The 23,097-nt window shown below is 40.4% G+C and overlaps 1 protein-coding gene across 1 annotated transcript in view; it reads left to right on the top strand.

Annotated features, from left to right (window-relative positions):
- LOC140736638 (pappalysin-2-like) overlaps nucleotides 1–14,519 on the top strand; it is a 115,009-nt gene extending 100,490 nt beyond the window's left edge. The window contains exon 8 of the mRNA XM_073062452.1: nucleotides 8,995–14,519. Coding sequence (XP_072918553.1) covers nucleotides 8,995–9,099 — 105 coding nt within the window. The 3' untranslated portion in view covers nucleotides 9,100–14,519. The remainder of the gene's footprint in view (nucleotides 1–8,994) is intronic.
- The last annotated feature ends 8,578 nt before the right edge of the window (nucleotides 14,520–23,097 follow it).

Raw genomic sequence — 23,097 nt, 5'->3', positions numbered from 1 at the left:
ATGATCTTCTTAAAAATAAAAGTCACTTTTAAGAGTCATGAACAGGCAGTAACTTAAGGGAACTTGAGTACAGTGATGATTTTGCAAGTTGCATATAGAAATTCCATGGGTATTTTGAATAACAATTCTGTCTGGTACCCTAAAAATTCAACTGTATGTTAATCTTCTCATGCATGTGTTATAGTCATCCAAGAGACCCCTATTGTCCTAGAGTAGAAGGAAATGTCTTCCCAAACTGCTTGATAATTTATTCTCTTGCGTCTGTCTGGTTTATGTTGCCTCACAATCTTTCCACGCTTTTCTAAACTCTCCTAATAAGATTCAAAGATGCCCTCTTAACATCATTGCCTTGCCTGTTTCGCTATTGAGCTGGCTTCAATCATAAATTCACCCTGCTTCTGTTGTTTGCATGAACCACATTGTATTCCATTTTGTTCCCAAGCTTATTCATCTATAAAGCTTCCTTGATATAATTTTGCCAAATTTATTCTCTGTGAAATATCATCCTGTCCCCCCTTTGTTTTTTTTTCCTCATCTTGGTTCCAATTGTATGGATAATGGTTAGAAACATAGAAAAACCGACAGCACAATACAGGCCCTTTGGCCCACAAAGCTGTGCCGAACATGTCCCTACCTTAGAAATACCTAGGCTTTACCCATAGGCCTCTACTTTACTAAGCTACATGTCATCATCCAGGAGTCTCTTAAAAGACCCTATCGTTTCCATCTCCACCACCGCCGCCGGCAGCCCATTCCACGCACTCACCACTCTGTGTAAAAAATTTACCCCTAACATCTCCTCTGTACCTCAAGTACTGACCCTCTAACGTGAAACTCCTGTTTTTAAATCCCATTGAAAACAGCTTTGTTAGGATAGAAGTAGCATCCTATTTCAAGACTCCCATTTCTCTGCAGAAGTCATTGGATATCCACCCATTCTCACGGCTACCTTTCACATTAGGTTTCCATCCTTCTCCAGTATAAAAAAAAGTTACCCCCCCCCCCACTACCTTTTATATTTCTCAAGTGCATCCACAAGGTCAACCTTCACAAACACGCTGATGTTCATCTCTATCCATCTACATTTTGTATTCTCAGAACATACATTTTCCCTAGCAAAACCCAGTGATACTCTATCCATTACAAACACATTTAACTTCTGCCTCTAATATCACTACCTCTAAATGTTTTTTTTAAATAAAATGTGGCCAGGCTTTCACAGCTCTCTCCCAGCTAGTTTTCAGGCTTTTATCTAACACAAGATTATCTAAAACATTTGCTTTGTGTTTCCCTGTCTATTTTGTCAGATTTGGATTGCCTTCCAGACTCTAACAGTTCAAACTCTGAAGTATTTTCAATGGGATTAAATCTAACTATACACTCTCACTCTCACAACACCCGTACTGCTCTAGACCTTCGAAAACTGATCTTTTCCCTTCAGCTACAACTGCTCTACTTATTCACCCTGAAACTTTTGTTTTTAACAATCCTCCTTTAAAGTCAGTTATTTCCCCAGATGTATTCATCCTTACTGATAACTCACTTTTACATTAATTTGCTCAAATATGCCTTGGCGGTGAGACTTTTGTTTGTCTACATTGAACTGTATTTTTTCCAGTAACTTCAGTTAAGTACTTTCAGCAAGACAGAATCTGCTAAATAAATTTAGTCAGATTACATAGCTTTCAGTTTATCTGAGGCACACTAAAATGGACAAATGCGATAGTAGCTGAAGGAGATGAACTAAACCATAACTTCTTCTTGCACATTGCTCAAAATAACTCCCTGTAGAATTCCTTTCTTATTAAATGGATAGAAAATAGAATGGGATATTTTGCTATGTTTTACAATGAGCAAAAAAATGGCAATCAAAGAAAAAAAACTAGGTATAACCATCCAACCTATCATTTAAAACAATGTAGAAACTAACAAGATTGTGAATCCTGTTGGCCCACTCCTGTTTTCTTGTTTATAATACTATATTCTCTTTGGAGAGCTGAAACATCAGCTAATTCCTATCTTCAGGAGGAACCGGATGTTGAAATTGTAGAGTTACTTTTAGAATCCCTTAGACAATCGAGATTGGCCCAGCTGATTATGGTACAAGATGCACAAATGTCGTGTACCAGGTCTCGCTAGACAGTAAAGTATTATTTGCCAAAAGCTTCAAAGTTAAAATTAAATTTATTACCAAAAGTACATATATTCAGCTACAAAGAAGGCAAGATAGTGACTATACTTTAATAGGAGTTTGAAGAGATTTGGTATGTCAACAAAAACACTCAAATCCTCTATAGATCTACCTTGGAGAGTATTCTGACAGGCTTCATCACTGTCTGATACGGTGGGGGGGTGGGGGGGGTGGCTACTGCACAGGACCAAAAGAAGCCGCAGCGGGTCGTAAATTTAGTTGGCTCCATCTTGAGTATTAGCCTACAAAGTACCCAGGACATCTTTAAGGAGCAGTTTCTCAGAAAGGCAGCGTCCATTATAAAAGACCCCCAGCACCCAGGGCAGGCATGCCCTTTTCTCACTGTTACTATCAGGTTGGAGGTACAGAAGCCTGAAGGCACACACTCAATGATTCAAGAACAGCTTCTTCCCTTCTGCTATCCAATCCCTAAATGGATACTGAATCTTTGGACACTACCTCATTTTGTGATATATATTATTTCTGTTTTTGCATGATTTTTAATCTATTCATTATATGTATACTGTAATTGATAGATTGATTTATTTTCTTTTATATCATGTATTGCATTGAACTGCTGCCGCTAAGTTAAATTTCACGACACATGCCAGTGATAATAAACCGGATTCTAATTCTGATGTCACATTTACAACCCTGAGATCTGTGTTCTTGCAGGCAATACATAGTAAATTCAAAAACCATGATTGAATCAATGAAAGACCACAGCCAACCTGACAGAATACAATGAAAAATAAAAGAAAAATAACAATAAATAAATAAACAACAATTATTGAGAACATGAGATGAAGAGTCCTTGAACGTGAGTCCATAGGTTGTGGGAACAGTTGAGTGATGGGGCAAGTGAAGTTGTGTAAAGTTGTTCCACTGGTTCAAGAGCCTGATGGTTGAGGAATAATAACTGTTCCAGAATCTGGTGACCTGAGTCCTGAGGCTCATGTATCTTCTTCCTATTGACAGCAGCAAGAAGAGAGCATGACCTTGGTGGTGGGGGTCCCTGATGATGGATGCTGCTTTCATGCGACAGCGCTCCAGGTAGATGTGCTCAATGGTAGGGAGGCCTTTACCCCTGATGGACTGAGCTGTATTCAGTACTTTTTGGGATTTTCTGTTCAAGGGCATTGTTGTTTCTGAACCAGGCCATGATGCAACCAGTCAATATACTCTCCACCACACATCTACAGAAGTTTCTCAAAGTTTTAGATGCCATGACAAATATTTGTAAACTTGCAAGGAACTAGAGGCACTGCTGTGCTTTCTTCATAATTGCACTTACATGCTAAGCCCAGGACAGGTCCTCAGAAATGGTCATACCAAGGAATTTAAATTTTCTGACCCTTTCCACCTCTGATATCCCACTGAGGTTTGGCGTATGGACCTCCGGTTTCCACCTCCTGAAGTCAATAATCAGCTCTTTGGTCTTGCTGACATTGAGTGAGAGGTTGTTGTTGTGGCACCACTAGCCAGATTTTCAATCCTCTTCCTTTATGCTGATTGTGGGAAACTGTTCACAAGTCCACCGCACTTGTGGTGGTGGTGGGGGGGGGGGGGGGAGATAAATAAAATCTGCCTAAGCAAGTTCTGCTCTTTCTTAGCTTGCAATGAGCCAGCACAGTGACACAGCAAATAAGAGTAGCTGTGTCACAGCTCCAATATCCAGGTTCAGTCCTGACCAGATGGTTCTGTCAGTGTGAAACTGCACATACTCCCTGTGACCTCATGGTTTGCTTCCACATCCCAACAATGTGGTTTAGCAGGTTAATTGGCCAGTGTAAAATTGCCTGTATTGTCAATGGGTGATGGAATCTAGGTTTAGTTGATGAGAATATGGAGAGAATAAAATGCTATTAATGTAAATGGACACCTGATGCTTGAGTTAAAAGACCTGTTTACACACTGTCCTATTCTGTCTATATCTAATACTATCTATTTGAAATAGATAGCTGTTGGTGTTTCCAACAACTCCAGGAGCATTAAGCCAGTTTATAATTCCTGCCTTTTTCCTGAATTTTGGAGATGGGTAGGGATGGTACTGTTGGGAAAACAAGAGAGGGATTTTAATGAAAGTGAATCTCAGGGTTGTATATGGTGACATACATGTGCTTTGATAATAAATTTACTTTGAACTTTGAAAATGGATCAAAGGAAAGGTAGGGGTAGAAGTAGATGGTATTTCTCAGATGAAACATTCTGAATACAATGAAACAATCAGGCAAAACTTCACAGCTGGTGGCTTGCAGCAGGTTGCTCCAGTTTTGCTGACAGATATTTGGAAAAAGATTTGGCTCATCTTGGGTTTGAATATTTTAAGGAAAACTTCAAATGCTGGCTTTACTCCACTTACCCAAGCTAAATCTTTTGTAGGCTGAAAGTATCTGAACCTTCGGAAGAATTCAAAATGAAAATTCAAAATGATGTTTCTCATACCCAGAACCAAGCATATTTTGTAATTAAGTTAATTTCTATGATTTGTAACAACATTTTTCATTGCTATTTGAAACATCTCAAGTCCTTTGGCTCTGCACAAGTTTTGGTTCTACTTATCCTGTTAACAAGCCTACATGTCAATAATTTTTTTTTGAGAACAGGTATGACCTTAAACAGCACACCATCACTTGCTTAGGTATTATTCAATTGTTTCATTTGAGAATCAATTCTACTTTACAGCCCAAGTTTTCACTCTGTGGACTAATTTAACTTCGGCCAGAGACAATATGAAATGCTCAGTGTAAAATGGCAGCACCACAAAGTAAATGAAATGGTGTTCCTTTCTTTATGGTACAGGAAGGTAAATGGTTCCGGAACTAAGAATTTGATGGTGCTGTCCATTAGAAATCTGAGGATTATTTCACTTTGCCTTTCTCTCCTTCCTGGAAATATGGTAGTGTTTCTTCTTTTCACTCCAGACCCCTACCCCTGCACTGAACAGATCATCGACTGCCACTTCGGACACAGGCATTGGTAATATAAAGAATCATATAAATTTACTAATCAGTGACACGGAGGATCCCACTTGGCATATCACATCCAGGCTGGGTACAGCACAATTGATACCATGTCTAGCTCTTGGTCTGGCCCCTTGTAGGTTACTGTATATCCTACTCTACTCCCCACTTCCAATGAACCCTCAAAAACACAGCAGCTGACTTTTCCCTCTTTTAATTTAACATACTGTTTCTGCTTTCCATAATACAACCTTCCTAAATGGGATACCACTGCAGATCGGTTGATCACTTAGATCAGGTGGCAAATACAATCTGGTCAGCTCACTTAATAATCCTATTGTCATGTCAACAACCTTGCACACATTGTTGGTAAGACCAAGGAATTGATTGTGGATTTCAGGAAGGGGCTGAGGGAACACACAGGAGTCCTCATTGAAAGATTAGCAGAGGAAAGGATGAGCAGTTTCATGTATCCTGGGCCCAACATAGACATGCCAGTAGCTATATCTCATGAGGAGTCTGAGGAGATTTAGTATGTCACCAATGACTTTAGCAATTTTCTATAGATGTATCATGGAGAACATTCTAACTGGTCCCATCACCGTTTAGAATAGATCACTGCACAGGAATGAAAAATGCTGCAGAGGCTTGTAAACCAAGCTAACTCCATCATGGGCACTAGCCTCACCACCAATGAGGACATTTTCAAAAGGTGATGCCTCAAAAAGGCAGCATCCATCATTGAGGACCCCCAGCATGCAAGAGATGCCTTCTTTTGATTACTAGCATCACAGAGGAGGTACAGGAGCCTGAAGACATACACTCAAGCATTTTAGGAAGAGATCCTTCCCCTCTGCTATCAGATTTCTGAATGAACCATGAAACCATGAACACTGCCTTGCTACTTTTGCTCTGTTTTAACACTACTAATTTATTTTTATATATGTCCTATTGTAATTTATAGAGTATTTAATATATTGCAAAACAAAAACATTCATAGCATACAGTATGACAGTGATAAACAACCTGTTTCTAATTCAGCCACCCTGATCTCCCTGTCTCCTGTAAAGTTCATATTAAACTTAAGGCATCATTTAGCCTCTTGACATTACTGAGTTCAACATTTTCCCAACAACACCTCACCGGGATCTAAAGGTGAACTGAAGCATTAACTCTTCCACTGTTGCTACCTGGCCCATTGACCATGTCCAACATTTTCTGTTTTTATTTAGATTCCCAGCATTTGCATTGTTTTTGATTGTCTTCTTGTCCCACAATCATCCATTTTTGCCTTTTGAATTTTTTTGTCTTTCACAGAAGCAGATCTCTTTCCCTCCTTTTCCCTTTCCTCATTTCTTGTAGCATAAAACCTTTGTTATTTCTCTCAGCAGTTTTGACAAAAGATCAACAGTATAAATTGTTCATAGTTCATCTCTCCACAAATGCTGCCCCACTTGTTCAATATTTCCAGCATTCTGTGATGTAATTTCAGATTTACAATACATGGGGCTTTACATCTGCATCATTTAAAATCATTGTATCATTAGAAGAATATTTACACTTGGCTGTGATAAGATTAAAGGATCAATTAATATGAAGCTTTATTGAGAGTTTCAAGGGAAGACTTCTTAAAATGTCAAATTGATATGACAAATATAGAGCAGGGATTTATGCTATTTGAAGCATCTCTCCCTGCCCAGTCTGATCTTTATACTCCAAGTGCTGTGCACACATCACATGCCATTGTTTCTTCAGCAGGTTCCAACCCTACATTTGCCTGTGTAGACTGCCGTACAATACATTCCATTCCTTGATATAAATACCACGTTTGCATAGAATGTCAACATTTAGCTTACACTTAGGGAACCTGTTTTATGTTTTGAAAAATTCTGGAAAATACTGTGCTCTTCTATATTTCCAGGCTTCAGTCCTGTGGTTCATCTGCAGTAACTAAGAACATTCCCCCAGCAGTAAGGCTATTAATACCTCCATCCACTAACCCCACCACATTAGTCACCTTATGGACATGCAATCATCACTCATTGTATGTATACAAATTATCTTATGTACAGTACCTATAAAAAGTATTCACCGCCCCCTCCAGAAGTTTTCATGTTTTATTGTTTTACAATACTGTATCACAGTTTGGCTTTTTTGACACTGATAAACAGAAAAGGCTCTTTTGTGTCAAACTGAAAACAAATTGGTCTAGATATATTACAATTATTAAACATAAAATAATTGATTGCATATTTACTCATGCCCTTCATGTCAGTATTTGGGAGATGCACCTTTGGCTGCAATTACAACCTTGAGTCTCTGTGGATAGCTTTGCACATCCGGACACTGCAATTTTTCCCTTTTCTTCTTTATAAAACTGTTCAAACTCTGTCAGTTTGCATGGGGATCATGAGTGAACAACCCTTTTCAAGTCCAGCCACAAATTCTCAATTGGATTGAGGTCTAGACTCTGACTTGGCCACTCCAGGACAGTAACTTCATTATTTTAAGCCATTCCTGCATAGCTTTTGTTTTATGCTTAGGGTCATTGTCTTGCTGGGAAATAAATCTCCCAAGTCAGTTCTCTTGCAGACTGCATCAGGTTTTCCTTCAGGATTTCCATGTATTTCGTTGCATTCACTTTACCCTCTACCTTCACAAGCCTTCCAGGGCCTGCTGTAGTGAAGCATCCCTACAGCATGATGCACCACCACCATGCTTCATGGTAGGGATGGTGCGTTTTTAATGATGTGAGGTGTTTGGCTTACACCAAACATAGCGTAAAGTCTGATTGCCAGAAAGCTCAATTTTGGTTTCATCAGACCATAGAAACTTCTTCTAGAACCTTCCAACTGATTTCAGAGTCTCCCACATGCCATCTGGCAAACTCTAGCTGAGATTTCATGTGAGTTTTTTTCAACAGTGGCTTTCACTTTGCCACTCTCCCATAAAGCTGAAACTGGTGAAGCACCCGGGCAACAGTTATTTTACGTGCAGTCTCTCCCATTGAAGCTTGTAACTCTTTCAGAGTTGTCACAGTTCTCTTGCTGGCCTTCCTCACTAGTCCCCTTCTTGCATGGTCAGCCTGCTCCAGGCAGATTTACAGCTGTGCCATATTCTTTCCACTTCTTGATGATTGACAACTGTACTCCAAGAGATATTCAGTGACTTGGAAATATTCTTGTATCCATCTCCTGACCTGTGCTTTTCAATAACCTTTTCATGGATTTGCTTGGAGTGATTTTTTTGTCATGGTGTAGTTTCTTCCAGGATATGGACTCATAAGCAGTTAGACCTTCCAGATACATGTGTATTTTTACCACAATCAATTGACACACCTTGACTGCACATGGAGATCTCCATTTAATTAATTATGTGACTTCTAAAACCAATTGGCTGCACCAGTGATGATTTGGTGTGTCATATTAAAGGGAGCGAATATTTATGCGATCAGTGATTTTGTGTTTTATATTTGTAATTAATTTAGATCACTTTTATAGAGAGCTGTTTTCACTTTGTCACGCAAGAGTACTTTTCTGACTATCAGTTTCAAAAAAACACCAAATTAAATCCACTGTGATTCAATGTTGTAAAACATGAAAACTTCTGGTGGGGAGGATACTGTTTAGATGCACTGTATTTATATTCATTTTGTTTTTATTCTGTTCTTCGTCTTTTGTGTTTTTTTTTGTGCTGCATCAGATCTGGAGTAATAATTATTTTGTTCTCCGTACGCTTGTGTAAATGAAATGACATTCAGTGCAGTCAAATGATCTTATTGATATTTTTCTTAAAATACTTCCACTTTAAATTGTAGCCTTTCCAATTGCTTCCTCATAGGTAATTCCCTTTGCTGTTGACTGTGAGGAAGAGGATGAGTGCACTTGCCGTGATCCCAGTGCTGAGGAGAACATTCAGAAGAAAACGCAACATGGATTTCACTAGTGTGGAAGACAAATAGATACTGCATCATCCAGCCAGGAGCATTTTGGTCTTGGGCCAGCAGTAATGTCACAAACATGTTACTTTGTTCAAAGAAAGCAGGAATTACAAGGGCAATAGTTTTTTTTCTGTGAATTATGGATGTTGCTGTGATTAATACATTGAATTATCTTTATAATGGACATGGATTATATTAATTCAGCAGTTTTACTCAGACATCTAGAGGCTAAACTATGAAGGAGTAAGACTGTTACTGTGTCAGGAGTTTATGTGAGATACAGCATAAACTTTCTAATTCATTCATGTTCCTGCTGTATTCACTCAACTTACTGTATATTAACACTGCTATTCACTCTTCATCCAAACTATTATTCCATCTCCCCTTTCCACTACAGCCCTTTGATTCCCAGGATTTCAGTGCTGTCTGACTCCCTACCTCCAATAGTCCACCTCAGTCTAAGCTTTACAGTCATTCCTGCTGAATTACATCATCTCTCTTCTGATTCCAAGCCCACTCACTGCCAACATTCACTTAAGCTAGAGGAACAGGGACTAGTCAATAATGTCACGAGCTGTTCTGAATACTGATTGGTAACAGCAATATCATTATTCTATTGGTGTAATGAATACAAAACAGAGAGAAGCCTTTTTCGCCAACCTGGAGCACATTTAACCAGCACTAGTATATCTATATTTATATTTAATACAAAATACAAGAGTTATTTGGTTGCAGCTAAAATGGGCTGGCAAAGGCTATTGAGTAGCATGCTCGACATTCTACATTAAACTGGGAAAGCGACTTTAAAATCAATAAATGAATTAAAACCTTCCCAAAACTGTGGGCCACACTCATATTTGCTCTGCTTAGGCTGTATGAAGACAGTCTGATTGAAAGCCATGGCTTTGTTCACTAGTATAATTAACTCATTAGCTTCTTACTGTATACCTATGCTCTTAGTGTTTCAGTTTTAAAGCCTTTTGATTGTATAAGCGGAATGAGAAGCAGCCAACCACTTCAAACTGAGCAGATTTGAAAATGGAAGAGGTTAAAGCCATAGAACAATGTAACAGAGAAGGAACCCATTCAGTTTATTGTACATGAGCCAACACTTTGATTGAAATATCCTCTTATTCTCTGCACTGTTCTACATTCGCAGCCGTGCAAATTCCCTCCTCTTCGAATATTTATTCAAGTTCTTTCAAATTTGCTTCTTTACAGTCAGCAGAATGTAGATCACAACAGCTCACTGCAAGTTGTTTTAGGTCGTCTCAGGTTATTTGAATGTGTGTTCTTTTTACCGCCAGTGCAAACAGCTTCTCCTTGTTTACTGCATTAAAACTATTCACAATTCTGAACACTTCTATCAAATCTCCTCCTGACTTCCCCCAGGCAGAACCTCACCAATCTCTACAGCAACCGAAGTCCTTCATTCCTGGTCCTATTTTGAATAGATTTTTTTCTGTAACCTGTTCAAGTCTTTGGCACAGTACTTCACTGGCAGTTTATAAAGGAGTTCATAACTTATTTTTTGTGACTGATCTCTGAATCATATAGCAGTTTGTAAAGGCTTGTGATTTTATTTGGCTACCATCATTATTTGCATACATGAACTCTAGTGCTTTGTTCTCAAACTCTGTTTGAAAATGTAGTATTTGCTTTATCTTGTCTTATTCTTCAGAATTGCGAAAACTGAAAATGAAAGAACAGGGTTTTGGGGCTAATGAAAAATTGGAAAAGTGAGACTGCTAACCATATTATAGGAGCAAAATTAGGTCATTCAGCCCAGTGATCTGCTCTACCATTTAATCATGGATAATTTTTGATTTAATCCCATTCTCCCACCTTGTAACACTTAACCCCCTTACCAATCAAGAACCTATCCATTTCTGCCTTAAATACAGCTATTATCAGAACACTGATACTGCAGCGATTGACCTGTCATCTTCCTGTTGGACTTGCAGCTCCTTTTAAGATAAACTGTGTTTCACAACTTGAGGTAGAATACTGCATCAATATTACGGAGGTCCATTCAACAGTGTGATATCAGAAAGGCAGGGCACATAAAATCCCAGTGGGCCTTGGAGATCAGTGTGGCAATGCACATGAAAAAGTTAAGAATTCCAAAACCAACAAACATAATGTGCGGGATGTTTACCCATCCTATATGGTAAAAAAAAGGAGAGAAAACTGGGGGTAATTCATATGAAGTCTCAATTGAAAAAGTGCACTATGTATATGACCCAGCCGACATTGGGGACTTTATCAATGCAGTGAAAACATCAAGTCATTTTAAGGGGTAGGCATTCATATTTCCTGCATGCTTCTAACAAACACTTAGAATGAAATATCCCTCCAGACCAACATCACTAAATTCTTTGAGGGTGATCCAGATTATGATCACTTAATCTAATTTATGATGGCAATGGCATCTATGACTGGAGGGCAAGTGTAAAACTCACTTGGATTTAGGCCAGCAATTAGCTGCTTCCAATCACTAATAGCAGACACAGGCATTACAGTTTTCCCAAAGGACTGGACAGTACACTCAGTCTTAGTATAGAGCATACAGTGATTTGTAGAACTACTTCTATCTTTGCTGCAGATTGGCAAAACCTTCAATTTAATTCTTGTTTTCAAATTTCTTCAGAAGTTTGTTGTGGTCACTGAACCTCCTGTAGACTTACGGCCCTTCAATAATGCAGATCCTTTCCAATTATCATGTGGCTGCCCAATTTCCTTTGCATTATTATCAGTGACTGGCCCTAAGTTTCCTCACTTAAGCTACCTTTATTACTTCTTATTTTCTCTGACTGAGCTTCTGATCATCAGTTCTAATATCGATGTGACTCATTTTCTAAGTTTTACTATATTGAAGAACTCTGTATATATAATTGTTATTGTAATTTCACCCAGATTAGTCAATAATGGATAATAATATATAGCCATTTTAGTTTTCTTTCCAGCTTGCCACTTTTATGACCTTGTCATCTGCTGCTATGGATATGATCTTCACTAGGAGGGAACAATAATGTGTCTCTGGCTGCAATCTATTTGCTGAAGGGTTGGTGGAGTTAAAACTAACTTAAATAGCTGATATCTGGCTGTAGGTACAACTAGACAAGATTCAGAGTTCTGGATGTAGAGCAAAAGACCTGTCTTTAAACAAGGGCTAAAAAGTTAATTTTGAATTGAAATACAACTGCCCTGCAAAGATTATCTACATTCATTATTAAACCCTCACTTTCCTACAAACTTAAGCACAAATATCTTGGAATATACTGCATATTAAGAATATGAAAATGCTTGTGAAAATGCTGTTGCTCTTTTTGAATCTGTGTGTAAAGATGGTGCTTTTGGATAGTTTTGCTTAAGAGGACACAAAAGAAATGCAGTAGAAAAGGCCACAATGGATCCACAATTACGTCACCGACATGTGAATGCAGAGAGCTATGTTTCCTGGTTAAAATAATTTATCAGTTGACTTCCCTACACCTTTTGATCATAATCATATGTAAACAGCCCAACAATAGTTCATGTTGGTAAGTTGGATTCATTCCTTCTTTACGTCCTATATTATAACAGAAAGATGAAGCATAAAACTTTACCCGTGCTTAGGTCATGCAGAATGCCAAAACAAAGTCCATTTATTTTACTAAAATTCCTTAAAGTGAAATTGAAAATGTTTTGATTGTTGTTCTATTCTTAGCCAGAGTGGTGTGTCCTGGAGCTATTGCTATCCTCTGGGGCTTGGAAATGGGCTAAAACAAAAATATTAATTTTAAGATCTAAACATTTACATCTATTGGTAAGAAACTAATCAATTTTGAAGTGGTTGCAATCCTTTCAGACTATACCCACCTCTTCAGGGCTTGTTTTCTTAAGCAGTTTGGCACCATGGACCTCTGTGGTTCATGGTTAGAGTCAAGCAAGAGAGGTTAACTCTCTGAAGAAATCAAATCCAGATGAGTCTGCACCTGCAGTTGGAGGCAATTGGAAAACAAAATAGTAATTGCTAATGGAATTTTCACCTGAAACTGCCATGAATTCATTTTCTTTCTGTCCATGTTCACACAATGATAAACTATTGCATGGTTTGATCTGTTGTGAATGGAAATATGCAAGTGCAGTTTATAGGTTTTTACAGAGTTAAGAGGAAAAATTAGATAGTGGGTTGATTTCATAACATTTGTCCATTGAAATATGGGCAGAGCAGACTGGGATAAGGGCATAATCTGGTCAAAGTGTTAGAGAACGTGAAAGCCTATAAATCACATGTTGTATCAATAGAAGTATTTTTGGGATGAACTTCAATTGGTCACCCAAAATTTTAATTTAGCCTGCTGAGAAGAAGCTTGTTACAGCTTTTCCATTAGAGGCTGTAAACAAATAATGCAATGTTTAGTAAGAGGCTGTTGTACTGTTAAAGAAACTTCTTAAAGAGCTCTTGTTCAAATATTGAACAACAAGATGAATCATTCAATGTATTTTGTGTGTTTGTACTTCACTCAGAAGTACAATCACTCTGCTCATCTTCAGCAGACTCTTCCACTTGGAGTATTCTTTAATGTCTTTTAATGGTTGCTGCTCACTTATGACTTTTGTGTAAGTAATTTTCTTGTTTGACTATTGTAATACATATGTACAAGACTGTATTCAATGTTGTTTATCCAGTCATTAAAGGAACAAATTGTACCTTGTTGACATATCATACCACGCCTAACATTGGAAAACTGCTTTGTGATAGGATGGCAAAAGCATACTGTATCTCATAAGTAGTGTAGGTAGTGCCTGTGACTCCCTCCAAACCCAACCCAATAAAGGAAGCCTATAGGCCAATTTTCCAAGAGAACTGAGTGGGATATCCTGGAGAAGTCACTTTGGATGCTTTGTTCATATAGCTATCCTCAGACATTTCTGATGACAAAGGTGGAAAAGAAAAATAACAACTCAATCCAAAAAAACACCACATGCACATATAAGTAAGAAAGCTGCTTTGCTCAAACTTTCAATAGAAACTGACAATCTAGACCAGGTGGACCTGTGATGATTCTCACATTCTGATGGTAGGTCTAAGTAGATGCAGGTAAAACTTCATCTACATCACTGGGGTCACCACTCAAAGGCACCACAAAGGCATCACCTCTCTCTTGCTGACTGGGACCCATTTTAAGTGGAAGACAGTCACACCGCATTGGTATAGACCTGGTGCATAACACTCTCCAATGCACTCTTTTATGCTGCTGATGTTCTCTGTGACAAACTGGAACTCAACTCACTGCTGAAAGATTTCTTTACTGATTGGATGGCTAATGAACATTGTACACGTCAAATATTTTAAGTATTTTTCTTTCAACGCTTGAGAAACAGTCTTATGGTTTTATTCTGTGTATAAAATTATAAGAAATAAATTTATCCTCACAAATCAATGTCTTTTTCCTACTTCTGATATATTAGGATACATAAGCATCCAAATGGTTTAAACACCTTCATTTTCCCGTTCCTATGCCAATCTCTCATGAGAATTCTGCATCATGTAATTGAAATGCAGATTTAATTACCTCTGAGGAAATCATGACACTCTCAGTAAGTGGTGAAGTTTCTAGAAAGTTGAGACTGACCTGTTGAAGCAAGGTTCAAGTGCTTCTAGTGACAATATCTTCACTGGTCATGATTTCCTTTGGCTCCACCTGTATTTTTATCCTGATTTAAGTTAAAGTCATATTCTGCAGATGCAGGGAGCAGCAACACAGAGTTACAAAAAGAATACTGACAGCATATAAAAGGCCATCTTGTACCTGAAAAAGACTGATGAGCCAGAGAGCTGGGGTAGCGGCAAAATCTGTGTGTGGATTTTTGACCAGAATTCATAACAAACTTGTTTTGGGTACCTCCTAATACCCTGGTAGAAGCTTGCTAAAGAAGTATGAATCTCCTATTTTGCTTTCAGATAATGGAACAACTGCCATCTTACTAGACTAAAGAGGTCCAAGTTCAAATTCCACCGTGGCAGCTGTGGAATTTAAAATCACTTAATAATTTGGAAATAAAGCAATTGCATAAACCACTCGAAGGAAGTCTGCCCTTCCTTTCCAAATGTACCTTTGTTGACTCCAGATCCACCAATGATACTGACTGAAATGGCTACTCAGTTTAAGAGCAATTATGGGATGTTTGCTTTACCAGCAATGCCCAGATAGAACTTTGAACGCCCCAAAACTAATCCCTCCTACCTACACAATATCCATATTCCTCTCCGTCTTTCCTACAGCCATGTGTCTATCTGAAAATCTCTTAAAAGCCTCCAATGTATTTGTTTCTTCCACTATACCAAGTAGTGTGTTCCAGGCGTCTACCATTCTCTGAGTAAAAAACTTACACCCAACATCCCCTTTCAACATATGTCTTCTCACTTTCAATGCATGCCATCTGGTATTAGACATTTCAAACTTGGGAAAAAGATACTCCCTGTCTACTCTGTCTATGCCTCTCATAATCTTGTAAACCTCTATTAGATCTCCCCTCAGCTGTCGCTCCAAAGAAAACAACCCAAGTTTGTCCAGCCTCTCATGATAGCACATGCCCTCTAAACCAGGCAGCATCCTGATAAACCTCTTCTGCACCCTCTCCAAAGCCCCAACATCCTTCCTGTAGTGGGGTGAGCAGAACTGTATGCAACACTCCAGATGTATCCTAAACAGAGTTTTGGAGTTTTATAAAGTTGCAATATAACCTCTTGACTTATCAACTCAATGCCTCGACTAATAAAAGCAAGCATTCCATAAGCCTTCTAAACCACTCTATTGACCTGTGTAGCCACTTTCATGGAGCTATGAACTTGAACGCCAGGGTCTTTCTGCTCAGCAGCACTTAAGGGTTTTGCTTTTAACAATGTATTGTTTCCTTGCATTTGCCCTACTAAGGTACAACGCCTCACATTTATCTGGGTTAAACTCCATCAGCCATTTCTTAGCCCATGTCTGCAAATCATCTATATCACGCTGTATTCTTTGTCAGTCTTCTACTCTATCCACAACTCCACCAATCTTGGTATCGTCTGTAAATTTACTAACCCACATATCTACATTTTCATCCAGGTTATTTGTATACATTACGAACAGCACAGGTCCCAGCACACATTCCTGTGGAATTAGACTAATTACATACCTCCAGCTTACATGTCTCTTCAACCACTACTTTCTGTCTTCCATGTGCAAGCCAGTTCTGAATCCAAATAGCTGATTTGCCATGAACCCCATGCATCTTAATCTTCTGGATTAGCCTCCCATGAGGGACTTTGTCAAATACCTTACTAAAATCCATGTAGACAACATCCACTGCCCTACCCTCATCAATCTCTCTCATCACCTTGTTCAAAAACTCGATCAAGTTGGTGAAACACAGCCTGCCCGCCACAAAGCCATGCTGGCTCTCCCTAATTAGGCTATGGGTTTCCAAATGCTCATATATCCTATCCCTAAGAATTTTCTCATCAATTTCACTATAACTGACCTGAGTCTCACCAGTCTATAGTTCCCAGGATTTTCCCTTGTTCGCTTCTTATATCATTGCCTCTCACCAGTCCTCCAGGACCTCTCCTGTGCCTAGACAGGGCACAAAGATATTGGTCAAAGCTCCAGCAATCTCGTCTCTTGCCTCCTTCAATAAGCTGGAGTAAATCCCTTCAGGCCCTGTGCACATGCACCTTAAAAGCGCAAGCGCGGGTGATGTCAGCGGCAAGTGCGAGCTTTAAAAAGCGACCCACTTTCAGGAGCGGGCAGCGGAGTGCGCAGGAGCAGAGTGCTGGGCTTTGGCTCAGCAGGCTTCGGCGCAAGAGGACTTCGACAAGAAGCCTGTTTTTCATTTATTCTGACTAATCTAGGATCAGGTAATGGGGGAGACAGTTAGAGCAGTGGTGTGCTCCGTATGCAGTATGTGAGAGGTCAGGGTCAACACAGTTGTTCCTGATGACCACACCTGCAATAGGTGCATCCAGCTGCAGCTCCTATCAGACCGAATTAGGGAATTGGAGCAGGAGCTGGATGAACTACGGATCATTCGGGAGGCAGAGGCAGAGATAGATAAGAGTTATCGGGAGGCAGTCACACCGAAAAGACAGGAGGTAGGCAAATGAGTGACAGTCAAGAGAGGCAGGGGGAACAGACAGAGAGAGAAGAGCACCCCTGTGGCCATTCCCATCAAAAATAAGTATACCATTTTGGATACTGTTGGTGGGGATGACCTACCAGGAACAAGCTGCAGTGGTCCTGTCTCTGGCACTGAGGTTGGACCCTTGACTAGGAAGGGGAGGAGGGAAGAGAAGAGAGCAGTATTGATAGGGGATTCTATAGTCAGGGGGGCAGATAGGAGATTTTGTGGGGAAGATCGGGAGTCTCGGATGGTATGTTGCTTCCCTGGTGCTGGGGTCCGAGACATCTTGGATCGGGTGCAGGTTATTCTCGAGAGGGAGGGCAAGAATCCAGATGTTGTGGTCCATGTAGGGACCAATGACGTGGGTAGGATGAGTGAGGGGTCCTGCGTAGGGAGTTCAGGGAGTTAGGTGTGAAGCTGAAGAGCAGGACCTCCAGGGTAACAATCTCAGGATTGCTACCTGTGCCATGTGCGAGTGAGGCAGGGAACAGAAGGATTATAAAGATTAATACGTGGCTGAGAGGATGGTGCAGGAGGGAGGGCTTCAGGTTTGTAGATAATTGGGCTTTGTTCCAGGGAAGGTGGGATCTGTTCCGAAGGGACGGTTTACACCTGAACTGGAGCGGTACTAACATTCTTGTAGGGAAGTTTGTTGGTGCTTCTTGGGGGGGTTTAAACTAAATTTGCAGGGGGCGGGGATCCAGAATGTGAGAGAGGATAGCAAGAGGAAGAATAAAGGACAGGTGGGGACTACACGGTTCCGGAATATTAAGTGTGTAGTAGATGAAGGTGGGGCAGAACAAGTGAAAAAGAGGACTCATGTACAGAGGGATGGTCTGACGGAACATGGAGTTAAATGTGTTGAAAGATTAAGTAAATTTAGGAAGGACAACAAAATTCTAGGGGCGTATAGCCCGATGGGAGTTCGGGGAGCTGGGTTAAGCACAATAGGCAGCGATTCAAACAGAGAGAGGAGAAATGGGCTAAAAATTCTATATCTGAATGCACGAAGTGTCAGAAATAAGGCAGATGAGCTTGAAGCCCAGGTGCGAATGGGTAACTATGATGTTGTTGGGATAACGGAGACATGGCTGCAGGGAGATCAGACCTGGGAAATGAATGTACAAGTGTATACGTGCTATTGTAGGGACAGAAATGTGGGCAGAGGGAGTGGGGTGGCCCTGTTGGTGAGGAATGAGATTCAGTCCTTTGCAAGGGGGGACATAGGGTCAGGAGAAGTAGAGTCTGTGTGGATAGAACTGAGGAACAGTAAGGGCAAAAGGACCCAAATGGGTGTTGTCTACAGGCCACCAAACAGTAGCATGGATATTGGGTGCAAGTTGAATAGGGAGTTAACATTGGCATGTGGCAAAGGTAATGTCGCAGTAGTTATGGGGGATTTCAACATGCAGGTGAACTGGGAGAATCAGGTTGGTGCTGGACCACAGGATAGGGAGTTTGTAGAGTGCCTACGGGATGCATTCTTGGAACAGCTTGTAGGAGAGCCAACCAGGGACAAGACTATTCTGGATTTAGTGTTATGTAATGAACAGGATTTGATAAGCGATCTCGCAGTAAAGGAGCCATTAGGAGGTAGTGATCACAATATGATAAGCTTTTATCTGCAATTTGAGAAGGATAAGGGTAGCTCGGAGGTGTCAGTGTTGCAGATGAACAGGGGAAACTATGGAGCCATGAGGGAGGAGCTGGCCAAAGTTAACTGGACGGATAGCCTAGCAGAAAAGACAGTGGAACAGCAATGGCAGGTATTCTTGGGAATAATGCACAAGGTGCAAAATCAGTTCATCCCCCAGAGAAGGAAGGATTCAAAGGGGGGAAAGGGGCCACAGTGGTTGACAAAGGAAGTCAGAGATTGCATAGCATTAAAAAAAAGGAAGTATGACAGAGCTAAGGTGAGTGGGAGGACAGATGATTGGGAAGTGTTTAAGGAACAACAGAACTTAACTAAAAAGACAATACGGGGAGAAAAAATGAGGTACGAACGCAAGCTAGCCAGGAATATAAAGGAAGATAGCAAAAGCTTTTTTAGGTATGTGAAGAGAAAGAAGATAGTTAAGAACAACGTTGGGCCCTTGAAGAATGAATTGGGTGAAATTGTTATGGGAAACAGAGAAATGGCAGAAGAATTTAATGAGTACTTTAGATCTGTTTTCACTAAGGAAGACACAAGCAATCTCCCAGATGTAGGGATGGGCCAAGGACATAGGATAACAGAGAAAATGAAACAGATTGACATTTGGAAGGAAACGGTGATGAGAAGACTGATGGGACTGAAGGCTGACAAATCCCCAGGTCCAGATGGTCTGCACCCTAGGGTACTAAAGGAGGTGGCCCTGGAAATTGCGGATGCATTGGTAATCATTTTCCAATGTTCCTTAGATTCAGGATCAGTCCCTGAGGATTGGAGAATGGCTAATGTTATCCCACTTTTTAAGAAAGGAGGGAGGGAGAAAACAGAGAACTATCAACCTGTCAGCCTGACATCGGTGGTGGGAAAGATGCTAGAGTCCATCATTAAGGATGAAATAGTGGCATATCTAGATAGCAGTGATAGGATTGGGCCGAGCAAGCATGGATTTACCAAGGGTAAATCATGCTTGCTCGGCCCAATCCTATCACTGCTACCAAGGGTAAATCATGCTTGACTAATCTGTTGGAGTTTTTCGAGGATGTAACCAGGAAGTTAGACGGGGGAGATCCAGTGGATGTAGTGTACCTCGATTTTCTGAAGGCATTTGATAAAGTCCCACATAGAAGATTGGTGGATAAAATCAAAGCTCAGGGCATCGGAGGGAAGGCATTGACATAGATAGAAAACTGGTTGGCAGATAGAAAGCAAAGGGTAGCGGTGAATGGGTGTTTCTCGGAATGGCAAGTGGTGACTAGTGGGGTGCCACAGGGCTTGGTATTGGGACCACAGCTGTTTACCATTTACGTTAACGATTTGGATGAAGGCATAGAAAATAACATCAGCAAATTTGCTGATGATACTAAGCTGGGTGGCAGTGTGACATGTGATGAGGATGTTAGGAGAATTCAGGGTGACTTGGATAGGCTGGGTGAGTGGGCAGATACTTGGCAGATGGCGTTTAATGTGAATAAGTGTGAGGTTATCCACTTTGGGAGTAAGAACAGGAAGGCAGATTATTATCTGAACGGTATAGAGTTGGGTAAGGGAGTAATACAAAGAGATCTCGGAGTCCTTGTTCATCAGTCACTGAAGGTGAATGAGCAAGTGCAGCAGGCAGTGAAGAAGGCTAATGGAATGTTGACCTTTATTACAAAGGGATTTGAGTACAAGAGCAAGGAAATCCTCTTGCATTTGTACAGAGCCCTGCTGAGACCACACCTGGAGTATTGTGTACAGTTTTGGTCTCCAGGGTTAAGGAAGGACATCCTGGCTGTAGAGGAAGTGCAGCGTAGATTCACGAGGTTAATTCCTGGGATGTCTGGACTGTCTTACGCAGAGAGGTTAGAGAGACTGGGCTTGTACACGCTGGAATTAAGGAGATTGAGAGGGGATCTGATTGAAACATATAAGATTATTAAGGGATTGGACAAGATAGAGGCAGGAAATATGTTCCAGATGCTGGGAGAGTCCAGTACCAGAGGGCATGGTTTGAGAATAAGGGGTAGGTCATTTAGGACAGAGTTAAGGAAGAACTTCTTCTCCCAGAGAGTTGTGGGGGTCTGGAATGCACTGCCTCAGAAGGTAGTGGAGGCCAATTCTTTGGATGCTTTCAAGAAGGAGCTAGATAGGTATCTTATGGATAGGGGAATCAAGGGATATTGGGACAAGGCAGGAACCGGGTATTGATAGGAATTGATCAGCCATGATCTCAAAATGGTGGTGCAGGCTTGAAGGGCCGAATGGTCTACTTCTGCACCTATTGTCTATTGTCTATTGTCTATTAATACTCATTAGGAGGCCCAAAACTTCCTTCTCCTTGACTTCTAAACGTCCTAACATATTTATACACACAGCACCGATCTCCTGGCCTTCCATATCCTTTTTCTTGGTAAATACTTAGTAAGTACTTCAGTCACATTCTCTGCATCCAAACAAATGCTCCCCTCTTTAACCTTGAGTGATCCTACCCTCTCCCTAATTATCCTTTTGTTTCTGATGTACATATCGAATGCTTTGGGATAATCCTTCTTGCGAGGGACTTCTCATGGCCCCTTCCTGTCTTTCCTATTTCCCTTTTTTTAGTTCTTTTCTGGCTTCTTCATAGTTCTCATGTGCTCCATTTGATCCTAAGTTCCGAAGCTTTACATGCTTTTCCTTCTTCTTCCTAACTAAATCACCATTCTGAACATCCAAGTTTCTCTTATCTTCCCATCCCTGTCCTTCCTTCTAACAGGAACGTACCTTTCCTGTACTCTTTGCAATTGATCTTTAAACACTTTTCACATGCCTGATGTGGACTTGCCAGAAAAAGGGTGCTCCCAGTTAACTCTTGTTAGTTCCTGTACAGTACCCTCATAACTTTCCCTACTCCAGTTTCCTGGAGTAGACTCACCTGCAAGGATCATACCTATCCTTATCTATAGCTATCATGAAAGTTAAAGAGTTGTGGTCACTGTTCCCTAACTGCTCACCTGGTCAGACTCATTTCCCAACACCCATGACACTACGGCCCCTCCTCTCATTGGATCATCCACATATTGATTTAATGAACCCTCCAGGATACACTTAACAAATTCTGCCTCATCTAAACCCCTTGCACTGAGAAGGTCCCAGTTTATACACATTTCCTTAATCTGTTTACAAATCTGTTCCTCGATGTCTCAGTGGCTCTTTGGGGGTCTGTAGTACAATCCCATCAGTGTGAGTGCATCTTTTCTATTCCTGAGCTCTACCCAAATGGTTTCAGTGTCTGACCTGTCCATTTTTGTCTCCTCTGAGTGCAGCTGTGAAATTGTCCCTGGTTAGTAGTGCAACTCCTCACCCCCTTTTACCGCCTTCTCTATCTTTTCTAAAACTTTGAAAACCTGGTACATTAATTATCCATTCCTGCTCCTCTTTGAACCAAGTTTCTGTAATGACCACACCATCTTAGTTCCATGTACTCAGTCTCTAAGTTCATCACCTTTACCCTCCCATGTACTGCCTTCAAAAGTCTCACCTATAATTCATTAATCTCGACCAAATAAATATTAAAAAAATAAAAATAAGATTTTCCCTAGAGAGTGAAGGGTATACATTCCCCCAGCACCATTCATATTCTCAGGATGCCTGAAAGGACTTCCCAAGCAAAGAAACATGTTTCAATTGAGGTCACCATAGGAAACATGACATATACTTGCACACAACATGTAGTACATTAGTAACCAGTGATGCTGCTTGAGGGATGAAAGCTTGTCAGAAAGAGTTCTCTGCTCAGGAGAGAATAACTACATCATCAATGCAGATTCCACAACCTTTCTAATATTCTTAGATGTTTCTGAAGTCAGGTCAGGATATTGGCAGAGAGCTGTTTTGTAGCTGTTGACCTGAAAAGTCTTAAACACCCTAAAATTATAAGACTCATAGAGAAGCCATTCAGCCTTCTATGTCTGTATCAACTTTTTGCAAATTATTTCCATGCACCTACTCAACAAGGTCAAGAAAGTCTTGTGAGTGAAATGAGGAGCTTCTGATTGAAGTATAGTGGTAGTCAGGAGTAGCAAGTGTTTTGCATGAGAAGTCATACTTGTTTGACCAGAAAGATGTAAAGATCTGAGTCCTTATAAAATAAAGGCAAAACCACTGAAATTCATTCCCTTTCAATTGTGTGCCCAGCTCCCAGTCACACAGTTCTGACCCAGCAGAAAATTGGAATTATGGA

The sequence above is a fragment of the Hemitrygon akajei genome, chromosome 12 (assembly GCF_048418815.1).
Source record: "Hemitrygon akajei chromosome 12, sHemAka1.3, whole genome shotgun sequence".
Classification (NCBI taxonomy): Eukaryota; Metazoa; Chordata; class Chondrichthyes; order Myliobatiformes; family Dasyatidae; genus Hemitrygon; species Hemitrygon akajei.
Note: the sequence above shows the minus strand (reverse complement) of the source record. Positions and strands in the feature narration are given on the sequence as shown.